Raw genomic sequence first — 22,092 nt, forward strand, 5'->3', positions numbered from 1 at the left:
CCCCTACTCTCCACCAACCTCTCATCCATTTCTCCAATTATCTCTCCTCAACCCACCTATTAAGCTAGAATCAAGTTGGTGCAAAAAAAACCAGAAAAAACAAGCCACTGTATCAAGTTTCTGCAAAAAGAAACAGAAAACAACAAAAATGTCAGATGTGAGAAAAACTAAAATGACCTTCACCGTTAGACCGAGGTGTACGTGAAGAGAGATCTCGTCAGTCTAAGGTATATATTAAATCATCTTTTTCTTTTATCTTAATTTCATTTTTAGAAAATCACAGTCAATTACAAGTTATGTCTTCCCTCCGTGGTTGCCATTGTTTAGGTTTGAGTTATAAATTAGATATCAATAATTTTATGCAAATTCTAGTAAATCATGTTGATGAATACTTATCAGTAATGTCAAATAAGTAATTTTATATCAATGGGCAAATGAATCTGATTAAAAATTAGCCAATATTATCCGTGAATAGAATACAACCATAAGAACAAGAAAGGGAAAAGAAAGATTTGGAAGAAAGAATAAATTAAAATAGGTCATAACACTATTAACCAAATCAAAAGAAGAAAGAAAAAAAAAAGAAAAAGAAAATATAGATAGAATACCTAATACAAAAAAAAAAAAAATACAGTGAAAAATAGAAGGGAAGATTTGAGAGTAAAAATACATAATGTTAAAACACAAAAAGAGAATAAAATAAAAACACATAAAAGATAATAGAACAAAAAAAACAGACCGATATAAAAAGAAAAGTGAAGATATGAAAGGTATTAAATTGTTGATACTCGTAAATATAATATATTCTCATCTATAAATTAATTCTCAAACGTATTATGAAATTATAGTATGTAATAAATTGTATGTTAGACATTGTAGCGTTAGACATGTTTATATCCAAGAAACATTAAATCTAAATAGAAAGATTAAGAATTTGTTAAAGAGTTACAAAATTTAGGAATTAGAATTACTGAAGGAATTAGGTGAACATCTTTAATAAGGTGAAGTTCTTTGGCATAAGTGCGAACGAATTCGAGGGACGAAGGCAAGCTAATTTGGAGTTAAATAGAAGTTCGGCTAAGGTCATCCAAGTAAGTGGTCTTACTATCGACATGGTTATATTTGATATTGACATGTGCCCTGTGGTTCTGCACGTGTCATATATATTGATATGTGTGATTTTTTTATAGATCGGTATGCTTATGATATGATATGTATATGTTATAAAATGTGAATTGTATGATAATACTTACAATACGATGTACTCAATGATATGTTTGAGATAGGATACGAGAATGATGCATTAAACGTAATGTAACGATAGGAGTAAGATTTATTCATGAAATGTTAAGGTTAGGTTACGTATCGAAGTGCTACGGATATGAGAGATTGATAAAAACGATATGGTCATGATCGATTGATAAAATAATACAGTTAGGTTATGGGGTAGAAAGGGATAAGATTATGATAGATTGATAGAATGATAGCATTATGATATATTCCTGTAACGATATGACTAAGGTACATTCATATAACGATATGACCACGAAGCATTTACGATATGATATGTTTATGATACGACATGTGAATGAAGGATATATATTGTGATATGATATGATATGATATGAAATATGTTATACTACGAGATATATGATAAATTGACATGTTTATGATATGATATATTGTGATGTGATATGTTATGTTTAGATTGTTATAGGTGACCGTTGAGGTAATTATTGTATGAATCCCACATTATGAAATGTTAGGTTAAAAGCATGGAACGTATGTGTTAAGGATAGTTGACCGTACATTATAAGGCAAATCTCTAGATATCTATCTTACATTACAGCTTATCATATTTGCCCTTTTATTAAAGGCAAATATATTGTATTCATTTATTATTCTTTTCTTTTACTGGAATGTTCATATTATTTGTAATTTACCATATTTCTGTATTCAGTAAATGATTATAAATAAGAGAATTCTCACTACCATTTAAGTGTGGTGAATTCAGCAAACATTTACAGTATGTTATGTCTCCTAAATTGTATGCATACAACATGTTATGAATGACATGATATCAGATAAATGGTATGAAATATAACCCTGTTAGAATTATGCAGAACTGAAAAATGAGAAATGATATGATATGAATGAAAAATGATAGCGGAGTTATATTTAATATTGTTGAAAATGGAAAAATATTGGGACCTCATGCATTGGGGGATACCCCTATTCCATTACGAGGGTATGAACTCGTACACCACTAGGCACGAGAACTATCACTATGTCTTACATAATGTTGTCATGATAGTTACTAATTCTAACGGGTGTTCGACATAAAGAGCTACCAAAGTATGCTCATCCGACAAGGAAAGAGACCCAGCGGTGTGCGAACTATCTGGTGAGTCCATACTCGCACGCATGGGCTATGTGTAGAGTATATGGCACACATCCACTACCCGTTAGGATAGTGCCGTCGGAAAATAGATAGATATGATAGATTGATTTTATTTAGCATTTTGTTGTGTGTTTTTAAAAGTGTTTTCAAAATACGTAAGTTCATGAATGTACTTTTAAATGAAAACGACGTTCTATGAAAGTTTAAATAAAATTTTTCCCTATTCAATGTGAATTATATGTATACACTAGCGACTTTATAGAAAATTTAGGGTAATAACAATTATCTAGATAGACGACTATTTAAGGAGAGATTCTATTCGATGGTTGAAGTTTGGTATTTACTAATTAAGAAAAAAAGGTTAGATATATAAGTAAAAGACGGTGAATTTGAATTTTTTTTTTAATAATTTAATCTATTTTAAGAGAAATTCTAGAATTCTAGAAATCTGTTGCTTAAAGGTAGAGAGAAGTTGAACCGTGAATAGAGAGAGAGTTTTGTACTCCTGATGTTCTTTGAAAATTAATATACATAATTTGTTACTTAATCCATCGGTTATGCCAGCGTTCAATTTCTTTCCACTCGTACAAACATTAATTATTAGATTAATGAAAAATGTGGACTTATATTAATTTTTGAATTTTGTTAAAATTGTATTTTTGCCAAAAAAAATTGTTAGAATGTTCTTAATCATTCTATTATATGATTTGGATGGTTACCCAAATTCTAAAAATGAAAGTAAGCATTACTAGAAATTAGATAACAAAACAAAAGAGCACATTGATGCAAGTGCCAAACGTACCCATCTCATAAATTGGAATCGAATAAGAATTAAAGGTATTAGGGCAAAAAGAATAGAAAAGGATTTGGATAAATATTTAGTTGGATGTTTGAAAAGGTAAGGTTAGAGTGCAATATGTTACCATAAATACTTATCCAATGCATGAAGATTTTATTTATTTGGTAATATTTGTCCAAAATTGTAAAGAAAAGGGCCAAAACCCATCTCATAATTATTGAATTTAAATAAAGGAACACAAACAATTACCTATTTCATCGCCGCTGTTTGTACAATTACCTCAACTATATATAAAAAATTAAGAATTTGGCTCCAATTTATCCCAAAAATATATTTTTTAAAAAGAAAAGTTTCATTTCCTTTTCACATTATTTACAATAATGGGGTTTTGGTCAAAAAGGTTTTTTTTTTCCTTTTTCTTTTTTCTAAATTTCATTTTAAAATTTAAATATTTGGAAAAAATAAAAATAAAATAAATAAAAATAAAATCCATGTGTTTGTGGTTTGTTGGTCATCGTCGTTGTTCAATCGGGCTCCGCTCCACTTGGATCGCGTTTCTAAGCCAGAGCTGCAACGCTGCGGTTTCGCCTCTCCCTATCGAGCCGGCATTCAAACCCCTCAATTCTCACCGCCGGGTTGTTTCCAAAATTAACCCGAACACATCCGCCTGTCCGACCAGTTGACGGCGGAGGCGACGACGGAGAAGGAGGCGCTGACGAGAAGAGGGGAAACACCTTCGGCTTCTCATCCCCAAATCGATCGTCTTGGATTAATGGGTTAGCTACTCTGCTCGGCGGCGACCCACAAAAAAACGGCGGCGACGAGGCTAATTCTGTACCACTACTGTTAAAACTCTCCAATCCACAACCACCCTGGAAAAAGAAAAAGATCGAATAAAAATTGTTTTATTGAATAAGGAATTTGAACCCAAAATTACGTACCTTTAAGAAGAGGAGTTCCAAAGCATCTGATTGAAAAGGACGGACGTTGATGGAACCGAGACGGCGGGGTTTTGGGCAAACCAGTCGTTCGTCGACGGCGGAGGCGTTGAGCATGTCGTCATGAACTGAAAACGCATTGTGTTGAACCACCATCTTGTTCATTTTGTTGCAATTAGGAAGAGTAGAATCCCCTGTTTTAGAGTGTAAATAGAAGGAGGAGAAGAAAGAATCGAAGTTAAGCATTGAAGTAGAAGAAGGGTTGTAAGAGAAACAGGGGAAGAGAGATATTACCTGAAGAGAGAGAGAGAGAGAGAGAGAGCGAGGGAGAGAGAGAGAGCGAGGGAGATTTGAGTTGCAAAATTAGAGAAGAGAGGGAGGAGAGGAGGGTGAGTTATAAGGTTGGAGTAAGGGAGGAGGGGCAAAGGGACAGAGGAATCGGATTTGTTAACAGCGAAGCAGAGGTTAGAGAGAGATAGAGAGAGACCCGGAGATTTGCTCTGTATTCCTCCTTTTTGTTTTACAACCAAAATATTTTTACAGACATAACTTCAGATTCATTGCCTTTTGGTCAAATTATTCTATTTTAGATTTCACCGATCCTTTTCCTATTTATACATTTTTGACCAATTTTTCTTATTTTCTAATTTAGGTTCCATCTTTTTACATTTATTCCAATATTAACTACGATTTCTTTTTTATATATATATAATGCCCTTTTTAGTTCATTTTAAATAAAAGATTCAAATTTACTTTGCAATAGATCCACCACAACACCACACACAGTATATTCAAATTATATGTCATTGGCAATTCTCATTCCTTAGATTTGATTTCAAATGTAGGGGGCCTCCTTGCCATTCATTAAGACATAGGAGGGGTTAGTTGGTGTTGAGTAAAAAACAGTTTGTGCAAGAACCATTGGTAAATCCTACTTTTCTCTCTCTCGGGTTTCTTTTATGTCCCTCACTTTCAATTTTTTTATTGAATCTTCTCCTCCCCAATCGGTGCTTGACGAACGTCGTTGTAGCTCTAGATGTTGTTGAGGTTGGTTTGACCGTCAATCGAAACATACTAAAACAAATAACCAAAATTTAAAAAAAAAAAAAACAAAATAAATAACACAAAAATTTGAGAGAGTTTCTTTTTACTAAAATATTTCAATAGCAAATGTTTTTCAATTTTCTAGGAATAAAGCTTACTTGTGGTAGCTGCTTTAAGAAAAACTAGCCACCATTCTCCATCCTCCTAAAATAGGGCGTTTGAATTTGCATATTAGAATTCAGCTAATTAAATTAGTATATTAGAATTCAAGTAATTAAATTATCTTGTAGAGTGATTTAAATTTTAAATAAAAAGAAAAAAATAATATAATTTGTTTTTAAATTTTTTTTCGTAGGGGTGATTCCTTATCATTCGGGTTATTTTTTGTTTGGATAGTTCTGGATAGTTTAGTTGTTTGTTTAGAATCATTTAAGGTTAACATGATCAATCTTGGTTGTAGAGTGATTTGAATCCCAAACAAGTGTTCTTGCGTTTAAATATTCGATCAACAAAATATTCCTAATCAAACTTGTAACTCTTGCTCACCGAGAAGCTTCAATCATAATTGGGTCCGTAGCTTTGTAACTGTGTTTTGCACTTGGTTCATTTGCCTGAATCCATTCAAAATTTCTCTCTAAATATCCTTGAGCCTCCAAACCCCTCGGCCAAGTTATTTTCTCTCCCACACTGCTCGAGTTTTCTTCTCCCACACGTTGATTTCCCTCTATCTAATTTTTAAAATTAATTTACTTAATATAATTTTTTCTTCTTATTATTATTATGAGTATTAAAATTATGAGTATTAAATATGAGTGTTGTAGTCTTGTAAATTGTGGTTTCCATCCCAGAGCAGACAATGTATTATGTATTTGATCGCTTGATGATGCATCATAGTAAATTTCTTTAAAGTATGAGTTAATTACCTTTGATTTTCAATGATGCGTCTATACTCGTCTCTATTTTGACAACATATCAAAGATATGGACGAGTATGAGTTAACTGCCTTTGACTTCCAATGATGCGTCTATACTCGGTGGGATTCACTAAACTTCCTTCAGCGTATTGTTCAAGTTGTAACTTTCCTTCTATGGGATATTTTTTTGGGTTGCACTCTGTCATCTTAAATTGTTGTAGCAACTTCTTAGTCTAGCCCAAATACCTTAGCATGATGCAATTTTTTTTCTGGTCCACTTTAATATATTGAGATAGTATGTGAGTAACCTAAGTTCAATCGTCTCGAATTCTTCCACCATTTGCTACTTGAACATTTTAAAGTATTCTATACTTGTATGGTGGTGATCAAGTCGTCAATGTACCGTGCTTCAACTCCATGACTTCTTGTATGTACTTCTTGCTCTTGCGAGTACTTCATAAAACGAAGACTCTTCAAGCTCTTGTCCAGGCGTATGTTCCAGACCCTCGATGCTTACCGTAAACCGTAGAGGACCTTTGCAACTTGTACACTTTGTGCTATTTGATTTTGATGATGAAACCTTTAGGTTGGACAACTTACACTTCTTCTTGGAGGTCACCATTTAGAAATACTGATTTGACGTCTAGCTAATGAACCTGCCACCCATGTTGAGTCACGATGACAAAAATCAGCCTCATATGATCGAGTCTAGCCACTGGTGCAAAGATCTTCTCAAAATCAACTCCTTACCGTTGTACATACCCCTTCGCCACAAGCTTTTCTTTATGCTTGATGAAGTTTCCTTCGTTGTTCTTTTCAACTTAAACACTCTTTCAAATCGAGAGACTTGTGATCGGGCGGTAAGTCGGTACGTTCCCACATCTTATACTTCTCAATGGCTTCAAGCTTCTTTTACATGGTCTCCTACCATCCCGTCTCAGTTGCTACTTCAGGTAAGTTGTTGTTGGGATCTATGCCCTAAAGCCTCATAATTAATCCTTTAACTTTTAATAATAATTTTTTTATCATTTTATTTACGATATAATATTATTCATGGTATGAAAATCTAAGGTTATTATTGTAATATTGTACAAGAGAATAGTGTTTGAGTAAAATCTAAATGGTCTATAGTATATGGATAAGATTGGGTGCTTTATCCTGGTAACATTATTGATACGACCCACTTTGTAATCGCTACAAATGATTTGATACAAATCATTCATGTGGAGACATATGAGTGGGAGTATCATATAAGTTTGCATAAGACTTGACCAAGAAATATTTAATCTCTTTTTATAAATCTGTTAATTAAGAAGATTAATATTTCACATGATGATCCTATGCAACTCAATCTTAATCTTGAGTGAGTTGTGAACTCCTGTTTGTAAGGACTTGTCCTTTGATTTACATAAGTGAGAATGACTCTTGTCGCCGATTCAATATGCTTATCATTTTGGGAACTTGACCAAATAGGGAGTTGGGAACATAATATCATGAGATGAAATTTACTCCTAAGTATTGATTTCGGGATTTGACCAAGTAGATGAGTTGCTCTCTTATGTACTGATTTCGAGACTTGAACAATGAGGCCACATTCTCTCATTAACCTAAGAGGGACTTAGTTTATGATTGGATCATAGACAAATTATTTGTTAGAGAGTTAGTAGTACATAAGTGAAAGATGTAATTATAGGGGTAAAACAAACTTATGACCCAACTCTAATTATGAACGACTCGTGAAGAATCGACTTGTTTGTAATGATTATCAATGAACATAACTTTTTCTACTGTGCATAAGAGTGCAACTTTAAGTCAATAGTGGAGTAACCTATGGTTGATGAATGAAAATTAATTAATTAAGGTTCATTTTCATCGAAATTTTTTTGAAATGTTTAAATTAATATTTAATATATTAGACAGGTTAAATACAAAAGGAAAAAATAGATTTCATGTGAAAAGGTTAAGACTCATATTTAATATATTAAATATATTATATAAATAATATATATATATAATATATATATTTAATTTTAAGGGTTGAAATTAATATTTAATATATTAAATATAAATTAAAGAAAAAATATTAATTTAAAAGGTTTAAATTAATATTTAATATATTAAATATATTAAAAAGAAAAAATATATCTATTATATTGATACAATTAAATATTAATTGATTTAAATAATTAATGTATATTGATGTATTAAATATAAATATATTTAAAATTGGAATGATATTCAAATTATTTAGATATATATTATATCTTATAATATTTAAATATAATTTACAAATATGATATTATACTTAAATATATCAAATATATTATCAAATATATTATTTCACAAATATTAATTGAGACTCCTATACAAATTTGATTACAACTAATTATTTTATTTTATTTATTTATTTATTTTTTTGGTAGTAGATTTATTCTCACAATAAAAGAAAATAAATAGTATTGCATAACACTCAAATTAGGTTTCACATTTATTCTTTTCATATTAAAACCATTCACCTAATTAGGTGAAGTATGATTTTTGAATCTAATATAACAATAATAATGCGTGTATTACGAGTATTGATTATGATAATTCTTGGTTGTCTTTCATTCATTGAATCCTATGTACTACTATTATTTGTTATGGACCACAAACCAATTCCTTAAAAAAAAAAAGAAAATTCAAACAAAAATATAACTACAAATATACCAGAAATATTTGGACACAAATCTCTCACACTCTCTTTGGACAATAAAACTCTTCCTCCAGAGAATTTTCTTAAAACTCTCGTTCTCCAATCCCTTTGTGATTTTGTTTCAAGAGCTTCGTTAACTTTGGAATACTTCAAAGAGTCGTGCAAGCTTGAAATACTTCAAAGATTTTTGCGAGCTAAAGTTTCTATTGTACAAAGGTAGAGTTATTACTCCCATACTTATTGTTTTCTTTTAATTCTTAATAAAATCAAAACAGTTCTAAATTTTTTTCGCTATATGGATTATGAGTTCATTCCATTCAGTTGTTTCCTAGGCAATGAGTAACATTAGTAGTTCGGGATCCAATTATTCTAGTAGGTGCATCACCATGAGTTTTAGTAAGAGAAAAAAAAATTTAGTCCACCATATGTTGTGGATCCTCCTATGCTCTCCCCAGAGCTCCCTTGTTTCGGAGAACTCATCACGTCTTCTAGTGTCATTGGTGATGACATGTGTGAGTTTATTGATGTCGATATTGCTGCACTTTTAGGTCTGCTACATTTTTCTCTTCTTCTAGAGTTGTGACCACCACAATAGTCTGTTTGTTGTCGCCGATGCTACGCAAATCCCACTTTTTTTTCTTCTTCGAATACGACATCTCTTTGGTAACATGATTTTTCTTGTGTTGAGGATCGTATAGCCTATGCGCCTTGGTCCCATCCTTCATGCGAATAGCCTCGAAATCGCTCTTCAAGGTGACCTTTGCTTCCCTAACCTATTCCACACCGGTACACATTATTTGTAACATCTCCCATGCTACTTTTATCAAGTCCTTCTTTGTCAACATGAGAATAATGTCCTCAAGGACTGCTTAGTAGGCAACAACAAGTGTCATCCCGTCCTTGTGATCCTCAATTTCATCACCATGCATGATGGCGTCCTACACACGAATCTTTAATGACTACATTTTGTCGTTACTCTTCCTTAGTAACGAGTATTGAAGTGTTACATTCTCCTCTTTTCTGTCTTTTATCGTCATTGCATCTCCTTTGATTACTTATATGGTGATGACATTTGTTTTGACATCTTAGCTCTGATACTAATATTAGTTTTGGCTATCTATTAATGAACACCAAAATAAATAACTGAAACAAAAACAAATAAAATAAATAATACAAAATCTCGAGGCTAAGGTACTTCAATCACAAATGTTTTTTTTTTTTTCAATTTCTTTGTATAAAACATACATGTGAAGTGATTCCCAACTAATAAGTTCTACTAGAAATTCTCTGCAATTAATAACTTATAAAAATGCTCCCCACTAATAATTTATCCAATAAATTTTTTCCTATTAATAACTTCTCCTAGAAATACATGGTGCAAAGATTAAAATATGTACAAAGTATGCATTCAGCTATTCAAGTCACCATGTAGTCCACATGCACAATCACTCGCCCCTAATCACCTAATGATGACAAACTATCACACCGATTGTCGTGACCACGCTAGAGATCACAATGGGATGAACCACTGAGATAATGTTATTTTCATTAGGTTTTCTTTGTTCATCCTTGTTATCCGTGATGACAATGGGATGAACAAAGCAATTGTAATGTTAGAACTGTTCGCTTTTTCGCCTTAATCTCAAATTAATTAATTTTAATTAATTAATTAATTGATGTTTTGATAATAACAAATCTACCTTCAATTATTAACAATTCTCAGTATTTTTGTCTACAGTGTAAGGTTGAAAATAACAATTTCAACGTCTTTTTTAGTTCACTCTAATTAGAGAGAAAATGAAGAAGGTTCAGTCAAAATAAATACCCGACGTGATGATGTGGTGGCAAAATTGACATCATGGACCAATCAAATTCAAAACAAGATATCTGACGTGATGATGTGGTGACAAAATTGATGATGTGGAGACAAAATTGACATCATGGACCAAGCTGCTAAATTAACATCACAGACCAATCGAAGTATGACATTTACAAATTTAGTGGAATAACAATGGTAATCATTTCAATTACATTTATAAAAGTTTTTTTGTCACTTTTAAATGGAAGTAAATAGAAAGAAATTTTAATGATTTCATTTAGTTTCCATAATTATTTGAATTACAAAATCATTGATAATTATTTGAATTTGAATTATAAGGATTTTATTTAGATTTATAAAACTTTTAAATATTTTTAAAATGGTTTATTAACCTTTTTTTTATATTATTACATTTAAATATGTTATATATATATATATTATTTATTTATTTATTTAAATTTAAATGAAACATGTGGTCTATAATTTTTCACGATAAATTTAAAAATAAATAAATATTATTTTTCGTAGTCCATGTTTCGGTTCACGTTTTAGTGGTCCATATCAATTCCTATTTTTACAACTTGATCGCTGTTTAAACTTATCGCTTCTTCGTATATTTTCAGAACACAACACACACAACATTTGTTTCCTCGATCAACATTTTAAATTTAAAAACCTCCATTGTTGCTCTCTCAAAGCTTCCAATTCTATTTTTTTTTATCTTATTCTTGAGAGAGATGTCTATTACTTCAGAGTGTTGGTGTGTTTTTGTAAGATTTCAAACAATTGTACCGGTTTGATCCTGAGCTGTGGAAAGGATTGAGTTTGCTCTTGAACTCGTAAAAAGAGTGGTGTACCGGTTTGATCTTGAACCGTAGAAAGGATTGAGTTTGCTCTTGAACTCGTAAAAAGAGCAGTGTACCGATTTGATCCTGAGGAAAGAGTCAGAAAGTTTTATTCAAATTTCCAAGAGGCGCTTGGGGAGTAGGGTAGGTCGAGTTTGACCGAACCACTCTAGTGTTATATTTTCTAACCCTTTCCTATTTAAATTCTTAATTTTAAGTTTTATTGATTGTTATTAAAAAAAAATTAATAATTATATTGTTGAAACCTTATTCACCCCTCTAGGGTTGTCATATCGATCCAACAACGGGTATCAGAGCGGGTTGCTCTTATTGGTTTTTTTTTTTTAACTTTATTTTTAGAGATTATGGCAAATCTACGTGTTAAAAATGGCTTTTATGAAGGACAATCAACTTCTAGACCTCCTTATTTTGATGGATCTAATTGTACGTATTGTAAAGCTAGAATGAAAATTTATTTGGAATCGATTGATTACCAATTATGGTTAAATGTTAGTAAAGGCCGTTATATTCCAATAAAAATTGTTAATAATATTGAGGAGCTTAAAATGGAGGATGAATTTGATGAGCATGATATGAAAAAATGTTCGTTTAATGCTAGTGCTATAAAATGTCTCTATTGTGCCCCGATGAATTTAATAGAGTATCTATGTGTTCTTCAGCATATGAAATTTGGAAAACTCTTGAAGTAACTCATGAGGAACAAATCAAGTTAAAGAAACAAAGATCAGCATGTTCGTTCATAATTATGAACTATTTAAAATGGATGCAAATGAATCGATAGGTGATATGTTCACTAGATTTATGAATATTCTAAATGCTTTGAAAAATCTTGGAAAAGTATATTCTACTTCCGAAAATGTCAGAAAAATTCTTAGGTCTCTACCTATGGGAAGCAAAAGTGACGGCAATTTAAGAAGCAAATGATCTCACAAAACTTCCTTTGGATGAACTTGTTGGTTCTCTCATGATGCATGAGATTACCATGAAGGAGCGCATGGAAGAGGAGGAGCGCATAGAAGAGGTATCCAAAAAGAAGAAAAATATAGCCCTAAAGTCCATCACATTGGAAGTTGACTCCGACGATGAGGAAGCCCTTGATGAAGATGATGTTGCCTACTTCACACGTAAGTATAAAAATTTCATCAAAAGAAAGAAACAATTGAGAAAATATTTCACCAACCAAAAAGGTGAGAAGAGCAAACATGATGAGATAATATGTTATGAATGTAAAAAGTCGGGTCATATAAGACCAGATTGTCCTCTCCTCAAATTATCTAAGAAATCCAGGAAGAAAGCAATGAAGGCTACTTGGGATGATAGTGATGAAAGTGCAAGTGATGAGGAAGTCGCAAATTTTTGCTTCATGGCTCATAGTGACAAAGATGATGAAGAAAATGAGATAATTCTTGAATCTCTTCTTACGATGAATTATTTAAAGTTTTTAAGAAGATGCAACTTGATTTAGAAAAACTTGGTTCAAAGTATGTTATACTTCAAAAGAAATATAAGATTAAATGAAATTTCTTACTTGAGAATAATCATAATGTTGTAAAATTTGATATACATGTTTGTGATGAGAAAACTGCATTAATTGATAAAATTAAATTTTTTTTGAGCATAATTGTTGGGAAAAAGATAAGTTAATTAAATTATTCAAAGTAAAGGAATCAAATACTATGCAAGAACTTGGTAAGGCTAAAGAGTCTATTCTAAAGTTAACTATAGGTGCTCAAAAGTTAGATAAAATAATTGTAGCAGGTAAGCCTTACGATGATAAAAGAGGATTAGGCTATATTGATGAATGTTCTACATCTTCAAGTTCTAAAACAATATTTGTTAAAACATCTTCCATTATGTCTAAGTCTAACACATGTAAATTTGTATCTCAATATGATAAATCTAGATTTGTGCCTATATGTCATTATTGTGGTGTTGAAGGTCATATTAGATCTAATTGCTTTAAATTGAAAAATTCTCAAAACATTACATCCGAAAGAAAATTTTCTCAAAATATAAAATTTAACAATGTTTTAAGAAATAATTTTTCTATTGAAAATAGAATACATAAACTTAGTCCAAGAAATAAATTCCTACATGATGTTGTTTGTTTCTCGTGTGGTAAGTTTTTTAATATGAATGCAATCATGATTCCTAAATTTGTGAAAACTAACTTGTTAGGACCCAAACAAGTATAGGTACCAAAAGGTCAATTTTGAATATCTTTATTTATAGGTTTATTTGAAGTCCTCCAAGAAAAATAAGTGGTATTTGGACAGTGGTTGCTCAAGACACATGACGGGAAACCAATCCAAATTTGTGAATCTTTCCAAGAAGGATGGCGGCTTAGTAACTTTTGGCAACAACAAAAAAGGTAAAATAATTGGTAAGGGTACTATAGGTAATGACTCTGGTCCTCTCATGGAAAATGTACTTTTAGTTGATAGTTTAAAGCATGACTTACTCAATTATGTGATAAAGGTTTTAGAGTTATATTTGATAAAAATAATTGCATAATTGAAAATGTTAGTGATAGAAAAGTGTTGTTTGTTGGAAATAGGGATAACAATGTGCACATTATTGATTTAAATGATTGTCCAACAAATGATAAATGTCTTTCGGCTTTGCATGATAATTCTTGGTTATGGCATAGAAGATTAGAACATGCTACTCTCTCAAAAAAATTCATTAGTTAGAGGCCTTCCTGACTTTAAATTTGAAAAAGATAAAATTTGTGATGCTTGTCAAATGTGTAAGCAAACCAAGTCATTTTTCAAATCTAAAAATGTGATTTCTACTACTAAACCTCTTCAATTATTAGGTATGGACTTATTTGATCCTTCTAAAATAGCTAGTTATGGAGGGATTACTATGTCTTTGTGATAATTGATGATTTTTCGAGATTTACTTGGGTTTTGATAATAAAACATAAAAATGATGTTTTGAAAATATTTGCTAGTTTTGTAAAACGAGTCCAAAATGAAAAAGATTTTTTAATTACTAAAATTAGGAGTGACCATGGAGGGGAATTTGGTAGCGCAGCATTTGAAAATTTGTGTGAAGATAATGGTTTTTATCATGATTTCTCCTCTCCAAGACTCCTCAACAAAACGGTTTAGTTGAAAGAAAAAATCATACTTTACAAGAATTTGCTAGATCAATGTTAAATGGATATGATTTACCTAAATATTTTTGGGCGGAAGCTGTTAATACCGCATGTTATGTTTTGAGTAGAGTTTTAATTAGACCCTGTTGAGATAAAACTCCTTATGAAACTTGGGATAATAAAATTTCAAATATTGGGTTTTCAAAGTTTTTGTTTGCAAATGTTTTATTTTGAACAACAAAGACAAGCTTGGAAAATTAGATATTGGTATTTTTATTGATTATTCATCTATTAGTAAAGCTTATAGAGTTTTTAATAAGAGAACTTTATTAATAGAAGAATCTATACATGTGGTATTTGATGAATCTTGCAATGATATTTCTAATGAGTCTATTTGTAGGGATGATTTAGAAAGAAATTTTGGAGATTTACCTGTAAGTGACAAAGGAAAGGAAACTCTTTCAAGTAAAGAACAAGTGAGATTAAATGAAAAGAAGAAAGAAAGTTCTTCATCAGCGCCAAAAGTATGAAGGTATGCCTCATCTCATCTCAAGGACTTGATTATTGGTGATCCCGAACAAGGTGTGAAAACTCGTTTCTCTATTAATTTATTTAATAATCTTGCTTTTGTTTCTCAAATTGAACCAAAAAGTCTTAAGGATGCCGAGAATGATGAGTTTTGGATTTTAGCTATTCAAGAAGAACTAAATCAATTTGAAAGGAATAAAGTTTGGGAATTAGTCCCTAGACCCTCTAATATTTCCATTATTGGAACCAAATGAGTTTTTAGAAATAAAATTGATGAAAATGAAAATATCATTAGAAATAAAGCTAAACTTGTAGCTCAAGGTTATTGTCAGGAGGAAGGTATAGACTATGAAGAAATTATTGTCCCTGTTGCTAGATTAGAAGCTATTAGAATGTTACTTGTCTTTGCTTCTTACAAAAATTTTATATTATATCAAATGGATGTGAAAAGTGCATTCTTAAATGGTTATATTAGGGAGGAAGTTTATATAAAACAACCTCCTGGGTTTGAAAATTTTGATTTTCCACATCATGTCGATAAGTTGAAAAAGGCTCTTTATGGCTTAAAACAATCTCCAAGAGCTTGATACGATAAACTTAGTAATTTTTTTTATTGAAAATAATTTCAAAATGGGTAAGCTCGACACTACTCTCTTTATTAAAATTAAAGAAAAGATATGTTATTAGTGCAAATATTTGTGAATGATATTATATTTGGTTCTACTAATTCTTCTTTATGTGAAGAATTTTCTAAATGTATGCCTAACGAGTTTGAGATGAGTATGATGGGAGAGCTCAGTTTCTTTCTTGGACTTCAAATCAAACAACTGAAAGATGGTATATTCCTAAATTAAAAGAAGTACATCAATGATTTACTCAAAAGGTTCAAGTTCAATGAAGGTAAGATTGCAAAAACTCCAATGAGCACATCTACCAAGCTTGATAAGGATGAAAAAGGTAAATGTGTAGATATAAAATCTTATCGAAGCATGATTGGATCTTTACTTTACTTGACTGCTAGTAGACTTGATATTATGTTTAGTGTATGTCTTTGTGCTAGGTTTCAATCTTGTCCTAAGGAATCTCATCTACATGCCGTTAAAAGAATATTTAAATATTTGCTTGGGACTATTAATTTAGGATTGTGGTATCCTAGAAATGTTGAGTTGAAATTGGTAGGATATTCTGATGCGGATTTTGCGGGAAGTTTACTTGATCGTAAAAATACTAGTGGAACTTGACAATTTCTTGGTAGTTCATTAGTTTCTTGGTTTAGTAAAAAGCAAAATTCGGTTGCCTTATCTACTACGGAAACGGAATATATTGTGGTTGCTAGTTGTTGTGCCCAAATTCTTTGGATGAAACAAACTCTTTGTGATTTTAGATTAAAATTTGATAGTGTGCCTATCTTTTGTGATAACACCAGTGCTATTAATTTAACCAAAAATCCTGTTCATCATTCTAGAACTAAACATGTTGACATTAGATATCATTTTATTAGAGAGCATGTGCAAAATGGACATATTATTCTTCATTTTGTAAACTCTAATAATCAAATAGCATATATTTTTACTAAGCCGTTAAATGAAGAAATTTTTTGCAAAAATAGGCTTGAGCTTGGTTAATTCGGTGTGATATATCTTGAATTTGAGTTTGGTATTACTAGGTGTGATATATCTTGAATTTTATAATCTTAATTATAGGCATGTTCTTAGGTGAGCATGTCATTCTTTTATTATTGTTTTATTGTTCTTTTTAATGATTACAAAGGGGAGAAAATTAGGAAAAATATGTTCTAAGTTTGTTATTTTATAATTAATGAATCACTTGGTTGTTATTTTATAATTGATAATCATTTCATTGTTATTTTATAATTAATGAATTACTTCGTTGTTGTGATGTTTCATAATTCATTCAAGCATTAATATAGGGGGAGAATATGGATGTGAGTGAAAGTCAAAGTTCCGATGATATATTAGAATGCTTATGATGAAGCATCGATATTGGTATCAATATTATTATTTGGACATGCATTATTTTAAGTTTTATGGTTTTCATACTATTTTTCTTGAAATGGTTTGTCATCATCAAAAAGGGGAGATGGTTGGCTATTTCGCCTTAATCTCAAATTAATTAATTAATTGATGTTTTGATGATAACAAACCTATCTTTAATTATTAATAATTCTCAGTATTTTTGTCCATAGTGTAAGGTTGGAAATAACGATTTCAACGTCTTTTTTGGTTCACTCAAATTAGAGAGAAAACGAAGAAGGACCAATCAAAACAAATACCCGACGTGATGATGTGGTGGTAAAATTGACATCATGGACCAATCAAATTCAAAACAAGATACCTGACGTGATGATGTGGGGACAAAATTGATGATGTGGTGACAAAATTGACATCATGGACCAAGCGGCAAAATTGACATTATAGACCAATCGAAATATGACATTTACAAATTTGGTAGAGTAACAATGGTGGAGTTTTCAATTACGTTTATAAAAGTTTTAAGAGGAGTATTTAAGTTATAAAATCATTTCAATTACATTTATAAAAGTTTTCGGTCACTTTTAAATGGGAAGAAATTATAAAGATTTCATTTAAAAACTAGTTGTTACTTTTAAAATAAAAAAATTATAATGATTTTACTATGAAAACGAGTGGTTAATTTTAAATGGAAAGAAATTATAGTTTTTATGAAGATAATTATTTGAATTACAAAATCATTTCAAGATTTCATTTAGATTTATAAAACTTTTAATTATTTTTAAAAGAGTTCATTAACATTTTTTTATATTATTACATTTAAATAAATATATATTATATATAATAAAAATAAATTTAAAATGTTTTTAATATTTATTTAAAATAATATATATATATATATATATATATATATATATATATATATATATATATATATATTTATTTATTTATTTATTTATTTATTTATTTAAATTTAAATGAAACATGTGTTCTATAATTTTTCACGATAAATTTAAAAATAAATAAATATTATTTTTTGTGGTCCACGTTTCGGTTCACGTTTTAGTGGTCCCTATCAATTCCTACTTTTAGGACTTGATCGCTATTTAAATTCATCACTTCTTGTTATTTCGCTATTTAAATTCATCACTTCTTGGTATTTTTTTTCAGAACACAACGAGTGTTTCCTAGATCTAAACTTTTTTTTTTTAAAAGCCTCTATTGTTGCTCTCTCCAAACTTCCAATTCTATTTTTTTTTAATCTTATTCAGATGTCTATTAGTGTTGTGGTGTGTTTTTGTAAGATTTCAGACAATTGTACCGGTTTGATCCTGGGCCGTGGAAAGGATTGAGTTTGCTCTTGAACCGGTAAAAAGAGCTCGTAAAAAGAGCGGTGTACTGGTTTGATCTTGAGCAGTGGAAAGGATTGAGTTTGCTCTTGAACTCGTAAAAAGAGCGGTGTATCGGTTTGATCTTGAGCCGTGGAAAGGAGCCGTGGAAAGGATTGAGGAGCGGTGTAGCGGTTGGGCTCTAATCTAAGGAAAGAGGCGCTTGGGGAATGGAGTAGGTCGAGTTTGACCAAACCACTATAAATTCTAAATTTTAAGTTTTATATGGCAGGTTATAAGTTTTATTGTTATTAAAAAAAAAAATTAATAATTACATTTCAAACCTTATTCACCCCTCTAGTGTCATATCGATCCAACAAGTACATGTAGTGTTATGTCACAAATAAATAAATAAATGTATGACTTCATGCATGAATGTGAATGACATGTACTATCATGAAAAATATGGAAAGTGAGACTCGACACTATCGACTCCACGTCAATTCTCATCAGTTAAAGTAAAGTTTTCTTAATACTCTATATATCAATCATATAATTAGTGTAATAGCTCAAAAAAGAAATAGTAAATAAAATCATAAATAATGAAATAAAAAAAGAAATATACAAATAAAAACAACAACAACCTTTCCCACTTCTTTTATCTCTCTTCAACCCATCCGAAGAGAATTGTCAGATTTACTTAAAAAGGAAGAGAATAATAGAGAATGGAAACAATCATTGTCAGATTTCCTTATTTACTTAGAAAGGAAGAGAATAATAGAGAATGGAGATTCAACGAGATTTACGTGAAGATAGATCCGTATATATTAAATCTTCGTTTTCTATTTCTTTTTTAGAAATCACACCAATTCTTTTATCCTATTTCTTTTTTAGAAATCACACTAATTCTTTTATCCTATTTCTTTTTTAGAAATCACATCTAATTTTAGATCTTCACTAAATTATTACAATAGTTTAACTTTGATTTAGAAACTAAATATCAATTATTTATACGAATTCTAGTAAATCACGTCAGATTAGTAATATTAGGTTAAATTGTGAAGATAGATCTGATCAACAAGGTATATATTAAATCTTCGTTTTCTTTTATCCTATTTCTTTTTTAGAAATCACAGCCAATTGTAGATCTTCACTAAATTATTACAATAGTTTAGCTTTGGTTTAAAAACTAAATGTCAATTATTTATACTAATTCTATAGTAATATTAGGTTAAATTTATATCAAAATGAATAAATTAAAAATAGAATGACCAAGAAAATTTGTGAATAGGAAACACAGATAAGAAAGATTTGGAAACAGGGACCCATTAAAATGCAACGGAGTAAATACAAAAGAAAAAAAAGAAAAAAAAAGGAAGATTCAGAAGTTAAAAACCAGGAGAAAGCTAAATACAGAGAATATTTAGCCAGAGTATTTAGCCCATAATAACTTAATATTTTTTTTTATACAAGAGAGTATTTAGCCCATAATAACTTGAAATAACTTTATATTACATAAACAACTCTGAAAAATAAGATTTTTAATAAAAATATAATTATAGATATTTTAAATAACTTTACTATGAAAAATAAGATTTTTAATAAAAATATAATTATAGATATTTTAAATGACTTTTAACAAGGGTTTATAGATATTTTAAATGACTTTTAACAAGGGACCAAGGTAAATTAGAGAAATAATTTTATAGAGTTCAAACTTAAAACTGATGTCATGGGCTTAGATAGGTTGACTCGGATTTCAAAGGACGGAATCAAACTTTCATTAAGGATATATTCGTGACAACGACTTAAGCTAACCAGGTAAGTGGCCTTACTATCGGCATAGTTATATTTGATGTTGACACGTGCCTGTAGTTCTGCACCTATCATATATACTGATATGTGTGAATTATCTGTGAATTGGTATGCTTATATTATGTTTATGTTATGTTATAATATGTGGATTGTATGATAATAATTATGGTACGATGTGTTCAAGGATATGTTTGAGATATGATACGAGAATGATGCATAAAACGAAATGTAACGATAGGAGTAAGATACGTTCATGAACGTTAAGGTTAGGTTACATACTGGAGTGCTATGGATAGGAGAGATTGATGAAAGAATACGGTTAGGTTATGGGTAGAAAGGGATAGATTTGTGATAAATTGATAGAATGATAGCGTTAGGATACGTTACTGTAATGATATGACCACGAATTGTTCACGATATTTAATGTTTATGATACGATATATTGTGATGTGATGTATCCTGTTTAGATTGTTTTGTGTGACCATTGAGGTAATGGTTGTATGAATTGCACGTTATGAAATGACATGTTAAAAGCATGGAGCGTTATGTTATGTTTTCTAAATTGTATGCATACAGCATGTTATGAATGACATGATATCACGATAAACGAAATGAAGCGTAACCCCGTTAGGATTCTGTATGATACATAGACTAGAAAATGAGAAATGACATGTTAAGCATGAAAGATGATAGCGGGGTTATATTCATGAATGATAAAAATAGAAATATTGGGGACCTCATGCATTATGTGTGCTCATGCATTTGGGGGGATACCCCTATTCCATCACGAGGGTATGGACACGTACATCCAATGACAGGACAACGATCGTTATGTTTTGCATAGCGCTGTCGTGAAGGTTACTAGTTCTAACGGGTGTCCAGCCTAAGGAGCTCTCAGAGTATGCTCGCCCAACAAGGAATGTGACCCAGCGGTGTGCGAACTGACTAGTGAGTCCATACTCGCATGTATGGGTTGTGTGTAGAGTATATGGTACACGTCCAAATTACCCATTAGGACAGTACTGTAGGAAAATAGACTGAAAGGATAGGTCCCGTCATTGCATTTGCATGTTCTTGCATTTAACCCCAATAGTGGGGTCAGTTACGGAATATTTCTTTAAATACTCAAGCCATGTGCTACTACATTTTTCAGGTTAAGGCAAGACATTCCTGTACGGCTGACGACGACATCGCAACTCGAGACCATGACACATTCATAGGATAGTGGTATTTATTTTCTTAGACTTAGGCTAGAATAGGATGTCTTTAACTTAAACGCTTATTTATTTTATTTCGGGTCTTTTGTTGTGTCGATTTAAAGATGTTTTCGAAACACGTAAGTCTATGACCGTGTTTTAAGATAAAGGTTATGTTTTATGGAATTTTAATGAAGTCTTCCGCATTTAATGTTTATAGTACGTATAAAGTAGCGACCTTAAATTAAGTAGGAAATTTCGGGTCGTTACAATTAGTTAACTCCAAATAATAGATTAATTGTCAACATCAAAATGAAAAGTTTTGAAAATAATTTATGAAAATGAAAAGTTTTGAAAATAATTATTTAGTTCGCAACCGTTGCATGTTTATGATGTGTGCATGCATGTTTAATCCAATTAGTGAAGGTTTGTTACAAAATATTTTAATATTCAACATTTTTTTTAAAATTTCTTAAGTTGATTGAGTAATGTGCTTTGTATGAGCATGTTTCTCCATTAAACGTTTTAATTAATTTTATTTTAAATTTATGATTTAGATTCATTTAATTGATCGGTATTTTAATTTATTTATATTTTGACTTGCAACTTCGAAAAGTTATTTTACTTTAAAAAAATGTTATTGGTGTTTTTTTTTT

At 30.6% G+C, this 22,092-nt stretch overlaps 1 protein-coding gene across 1 annotated transcript; it reads right to left on the minus strand.

Moving 5' to 3' along the window:
* Nucleotides 1-3,631: 3,631 nt before the first annotated feature.
* LOC111445178 lies at nucleotides 3,632-4,384 on the minus strand. The gene is made up of 2 exons (XM_023083414.1): nucleotides 4,142-4,384; nucleotides 3,632-4,072 (listed from the first exon to the last, which is right to left on the minus strand). The coding sequence occupies exons 1-2, from the start codon at nucleotides 4,382-4,384 to the stop codon at nucleotides 3,758-3,760; spliced, it is 558 nt and encodes a 185-aa protein (XP_022939182.1). The 3' UTR covers nucleotides 3,632-3,757.
* Nucleotides 4,385-22,092: the final 17,708 nt, after the last annotated feature.

The sequence above is a fragment of the Cucurbita moschata genome, unplaced genomic scaffold (genome assembly GCF_002738365.1).
Source record: "Cucurbita moschata cultivar Rifu unplaced genomic scaffold, Cmos_1.0 Cmo_Scf00007, whole genome shotgun sequence".
Classification (NCBI taxonomy): Eukaryota; Viridiplantae; Streptophyta; class Magnoliopsida; order Cucurbitales; family Cucurbitaceae; genus Cucurbita; species Cucurbita moschata.

Excerpts from the sequence above, each read along its gene's own strand:
- LOC111445178 (XM_023083414.1), bottom strand. The coding sequence starts at position 4,384 with ATGCTTAACTTCGATTCTTTCTTCTCCTCCTTCTATTTACACTCTAAA. Across the intron at positions 4,073-4,141 it reads TGGAACTCCTCTTCTTAAAG|GGTGGTTGTGGATTGGAGAG; the intron begins GTACGTAATTTT and ends TTCTTTTTCCAG.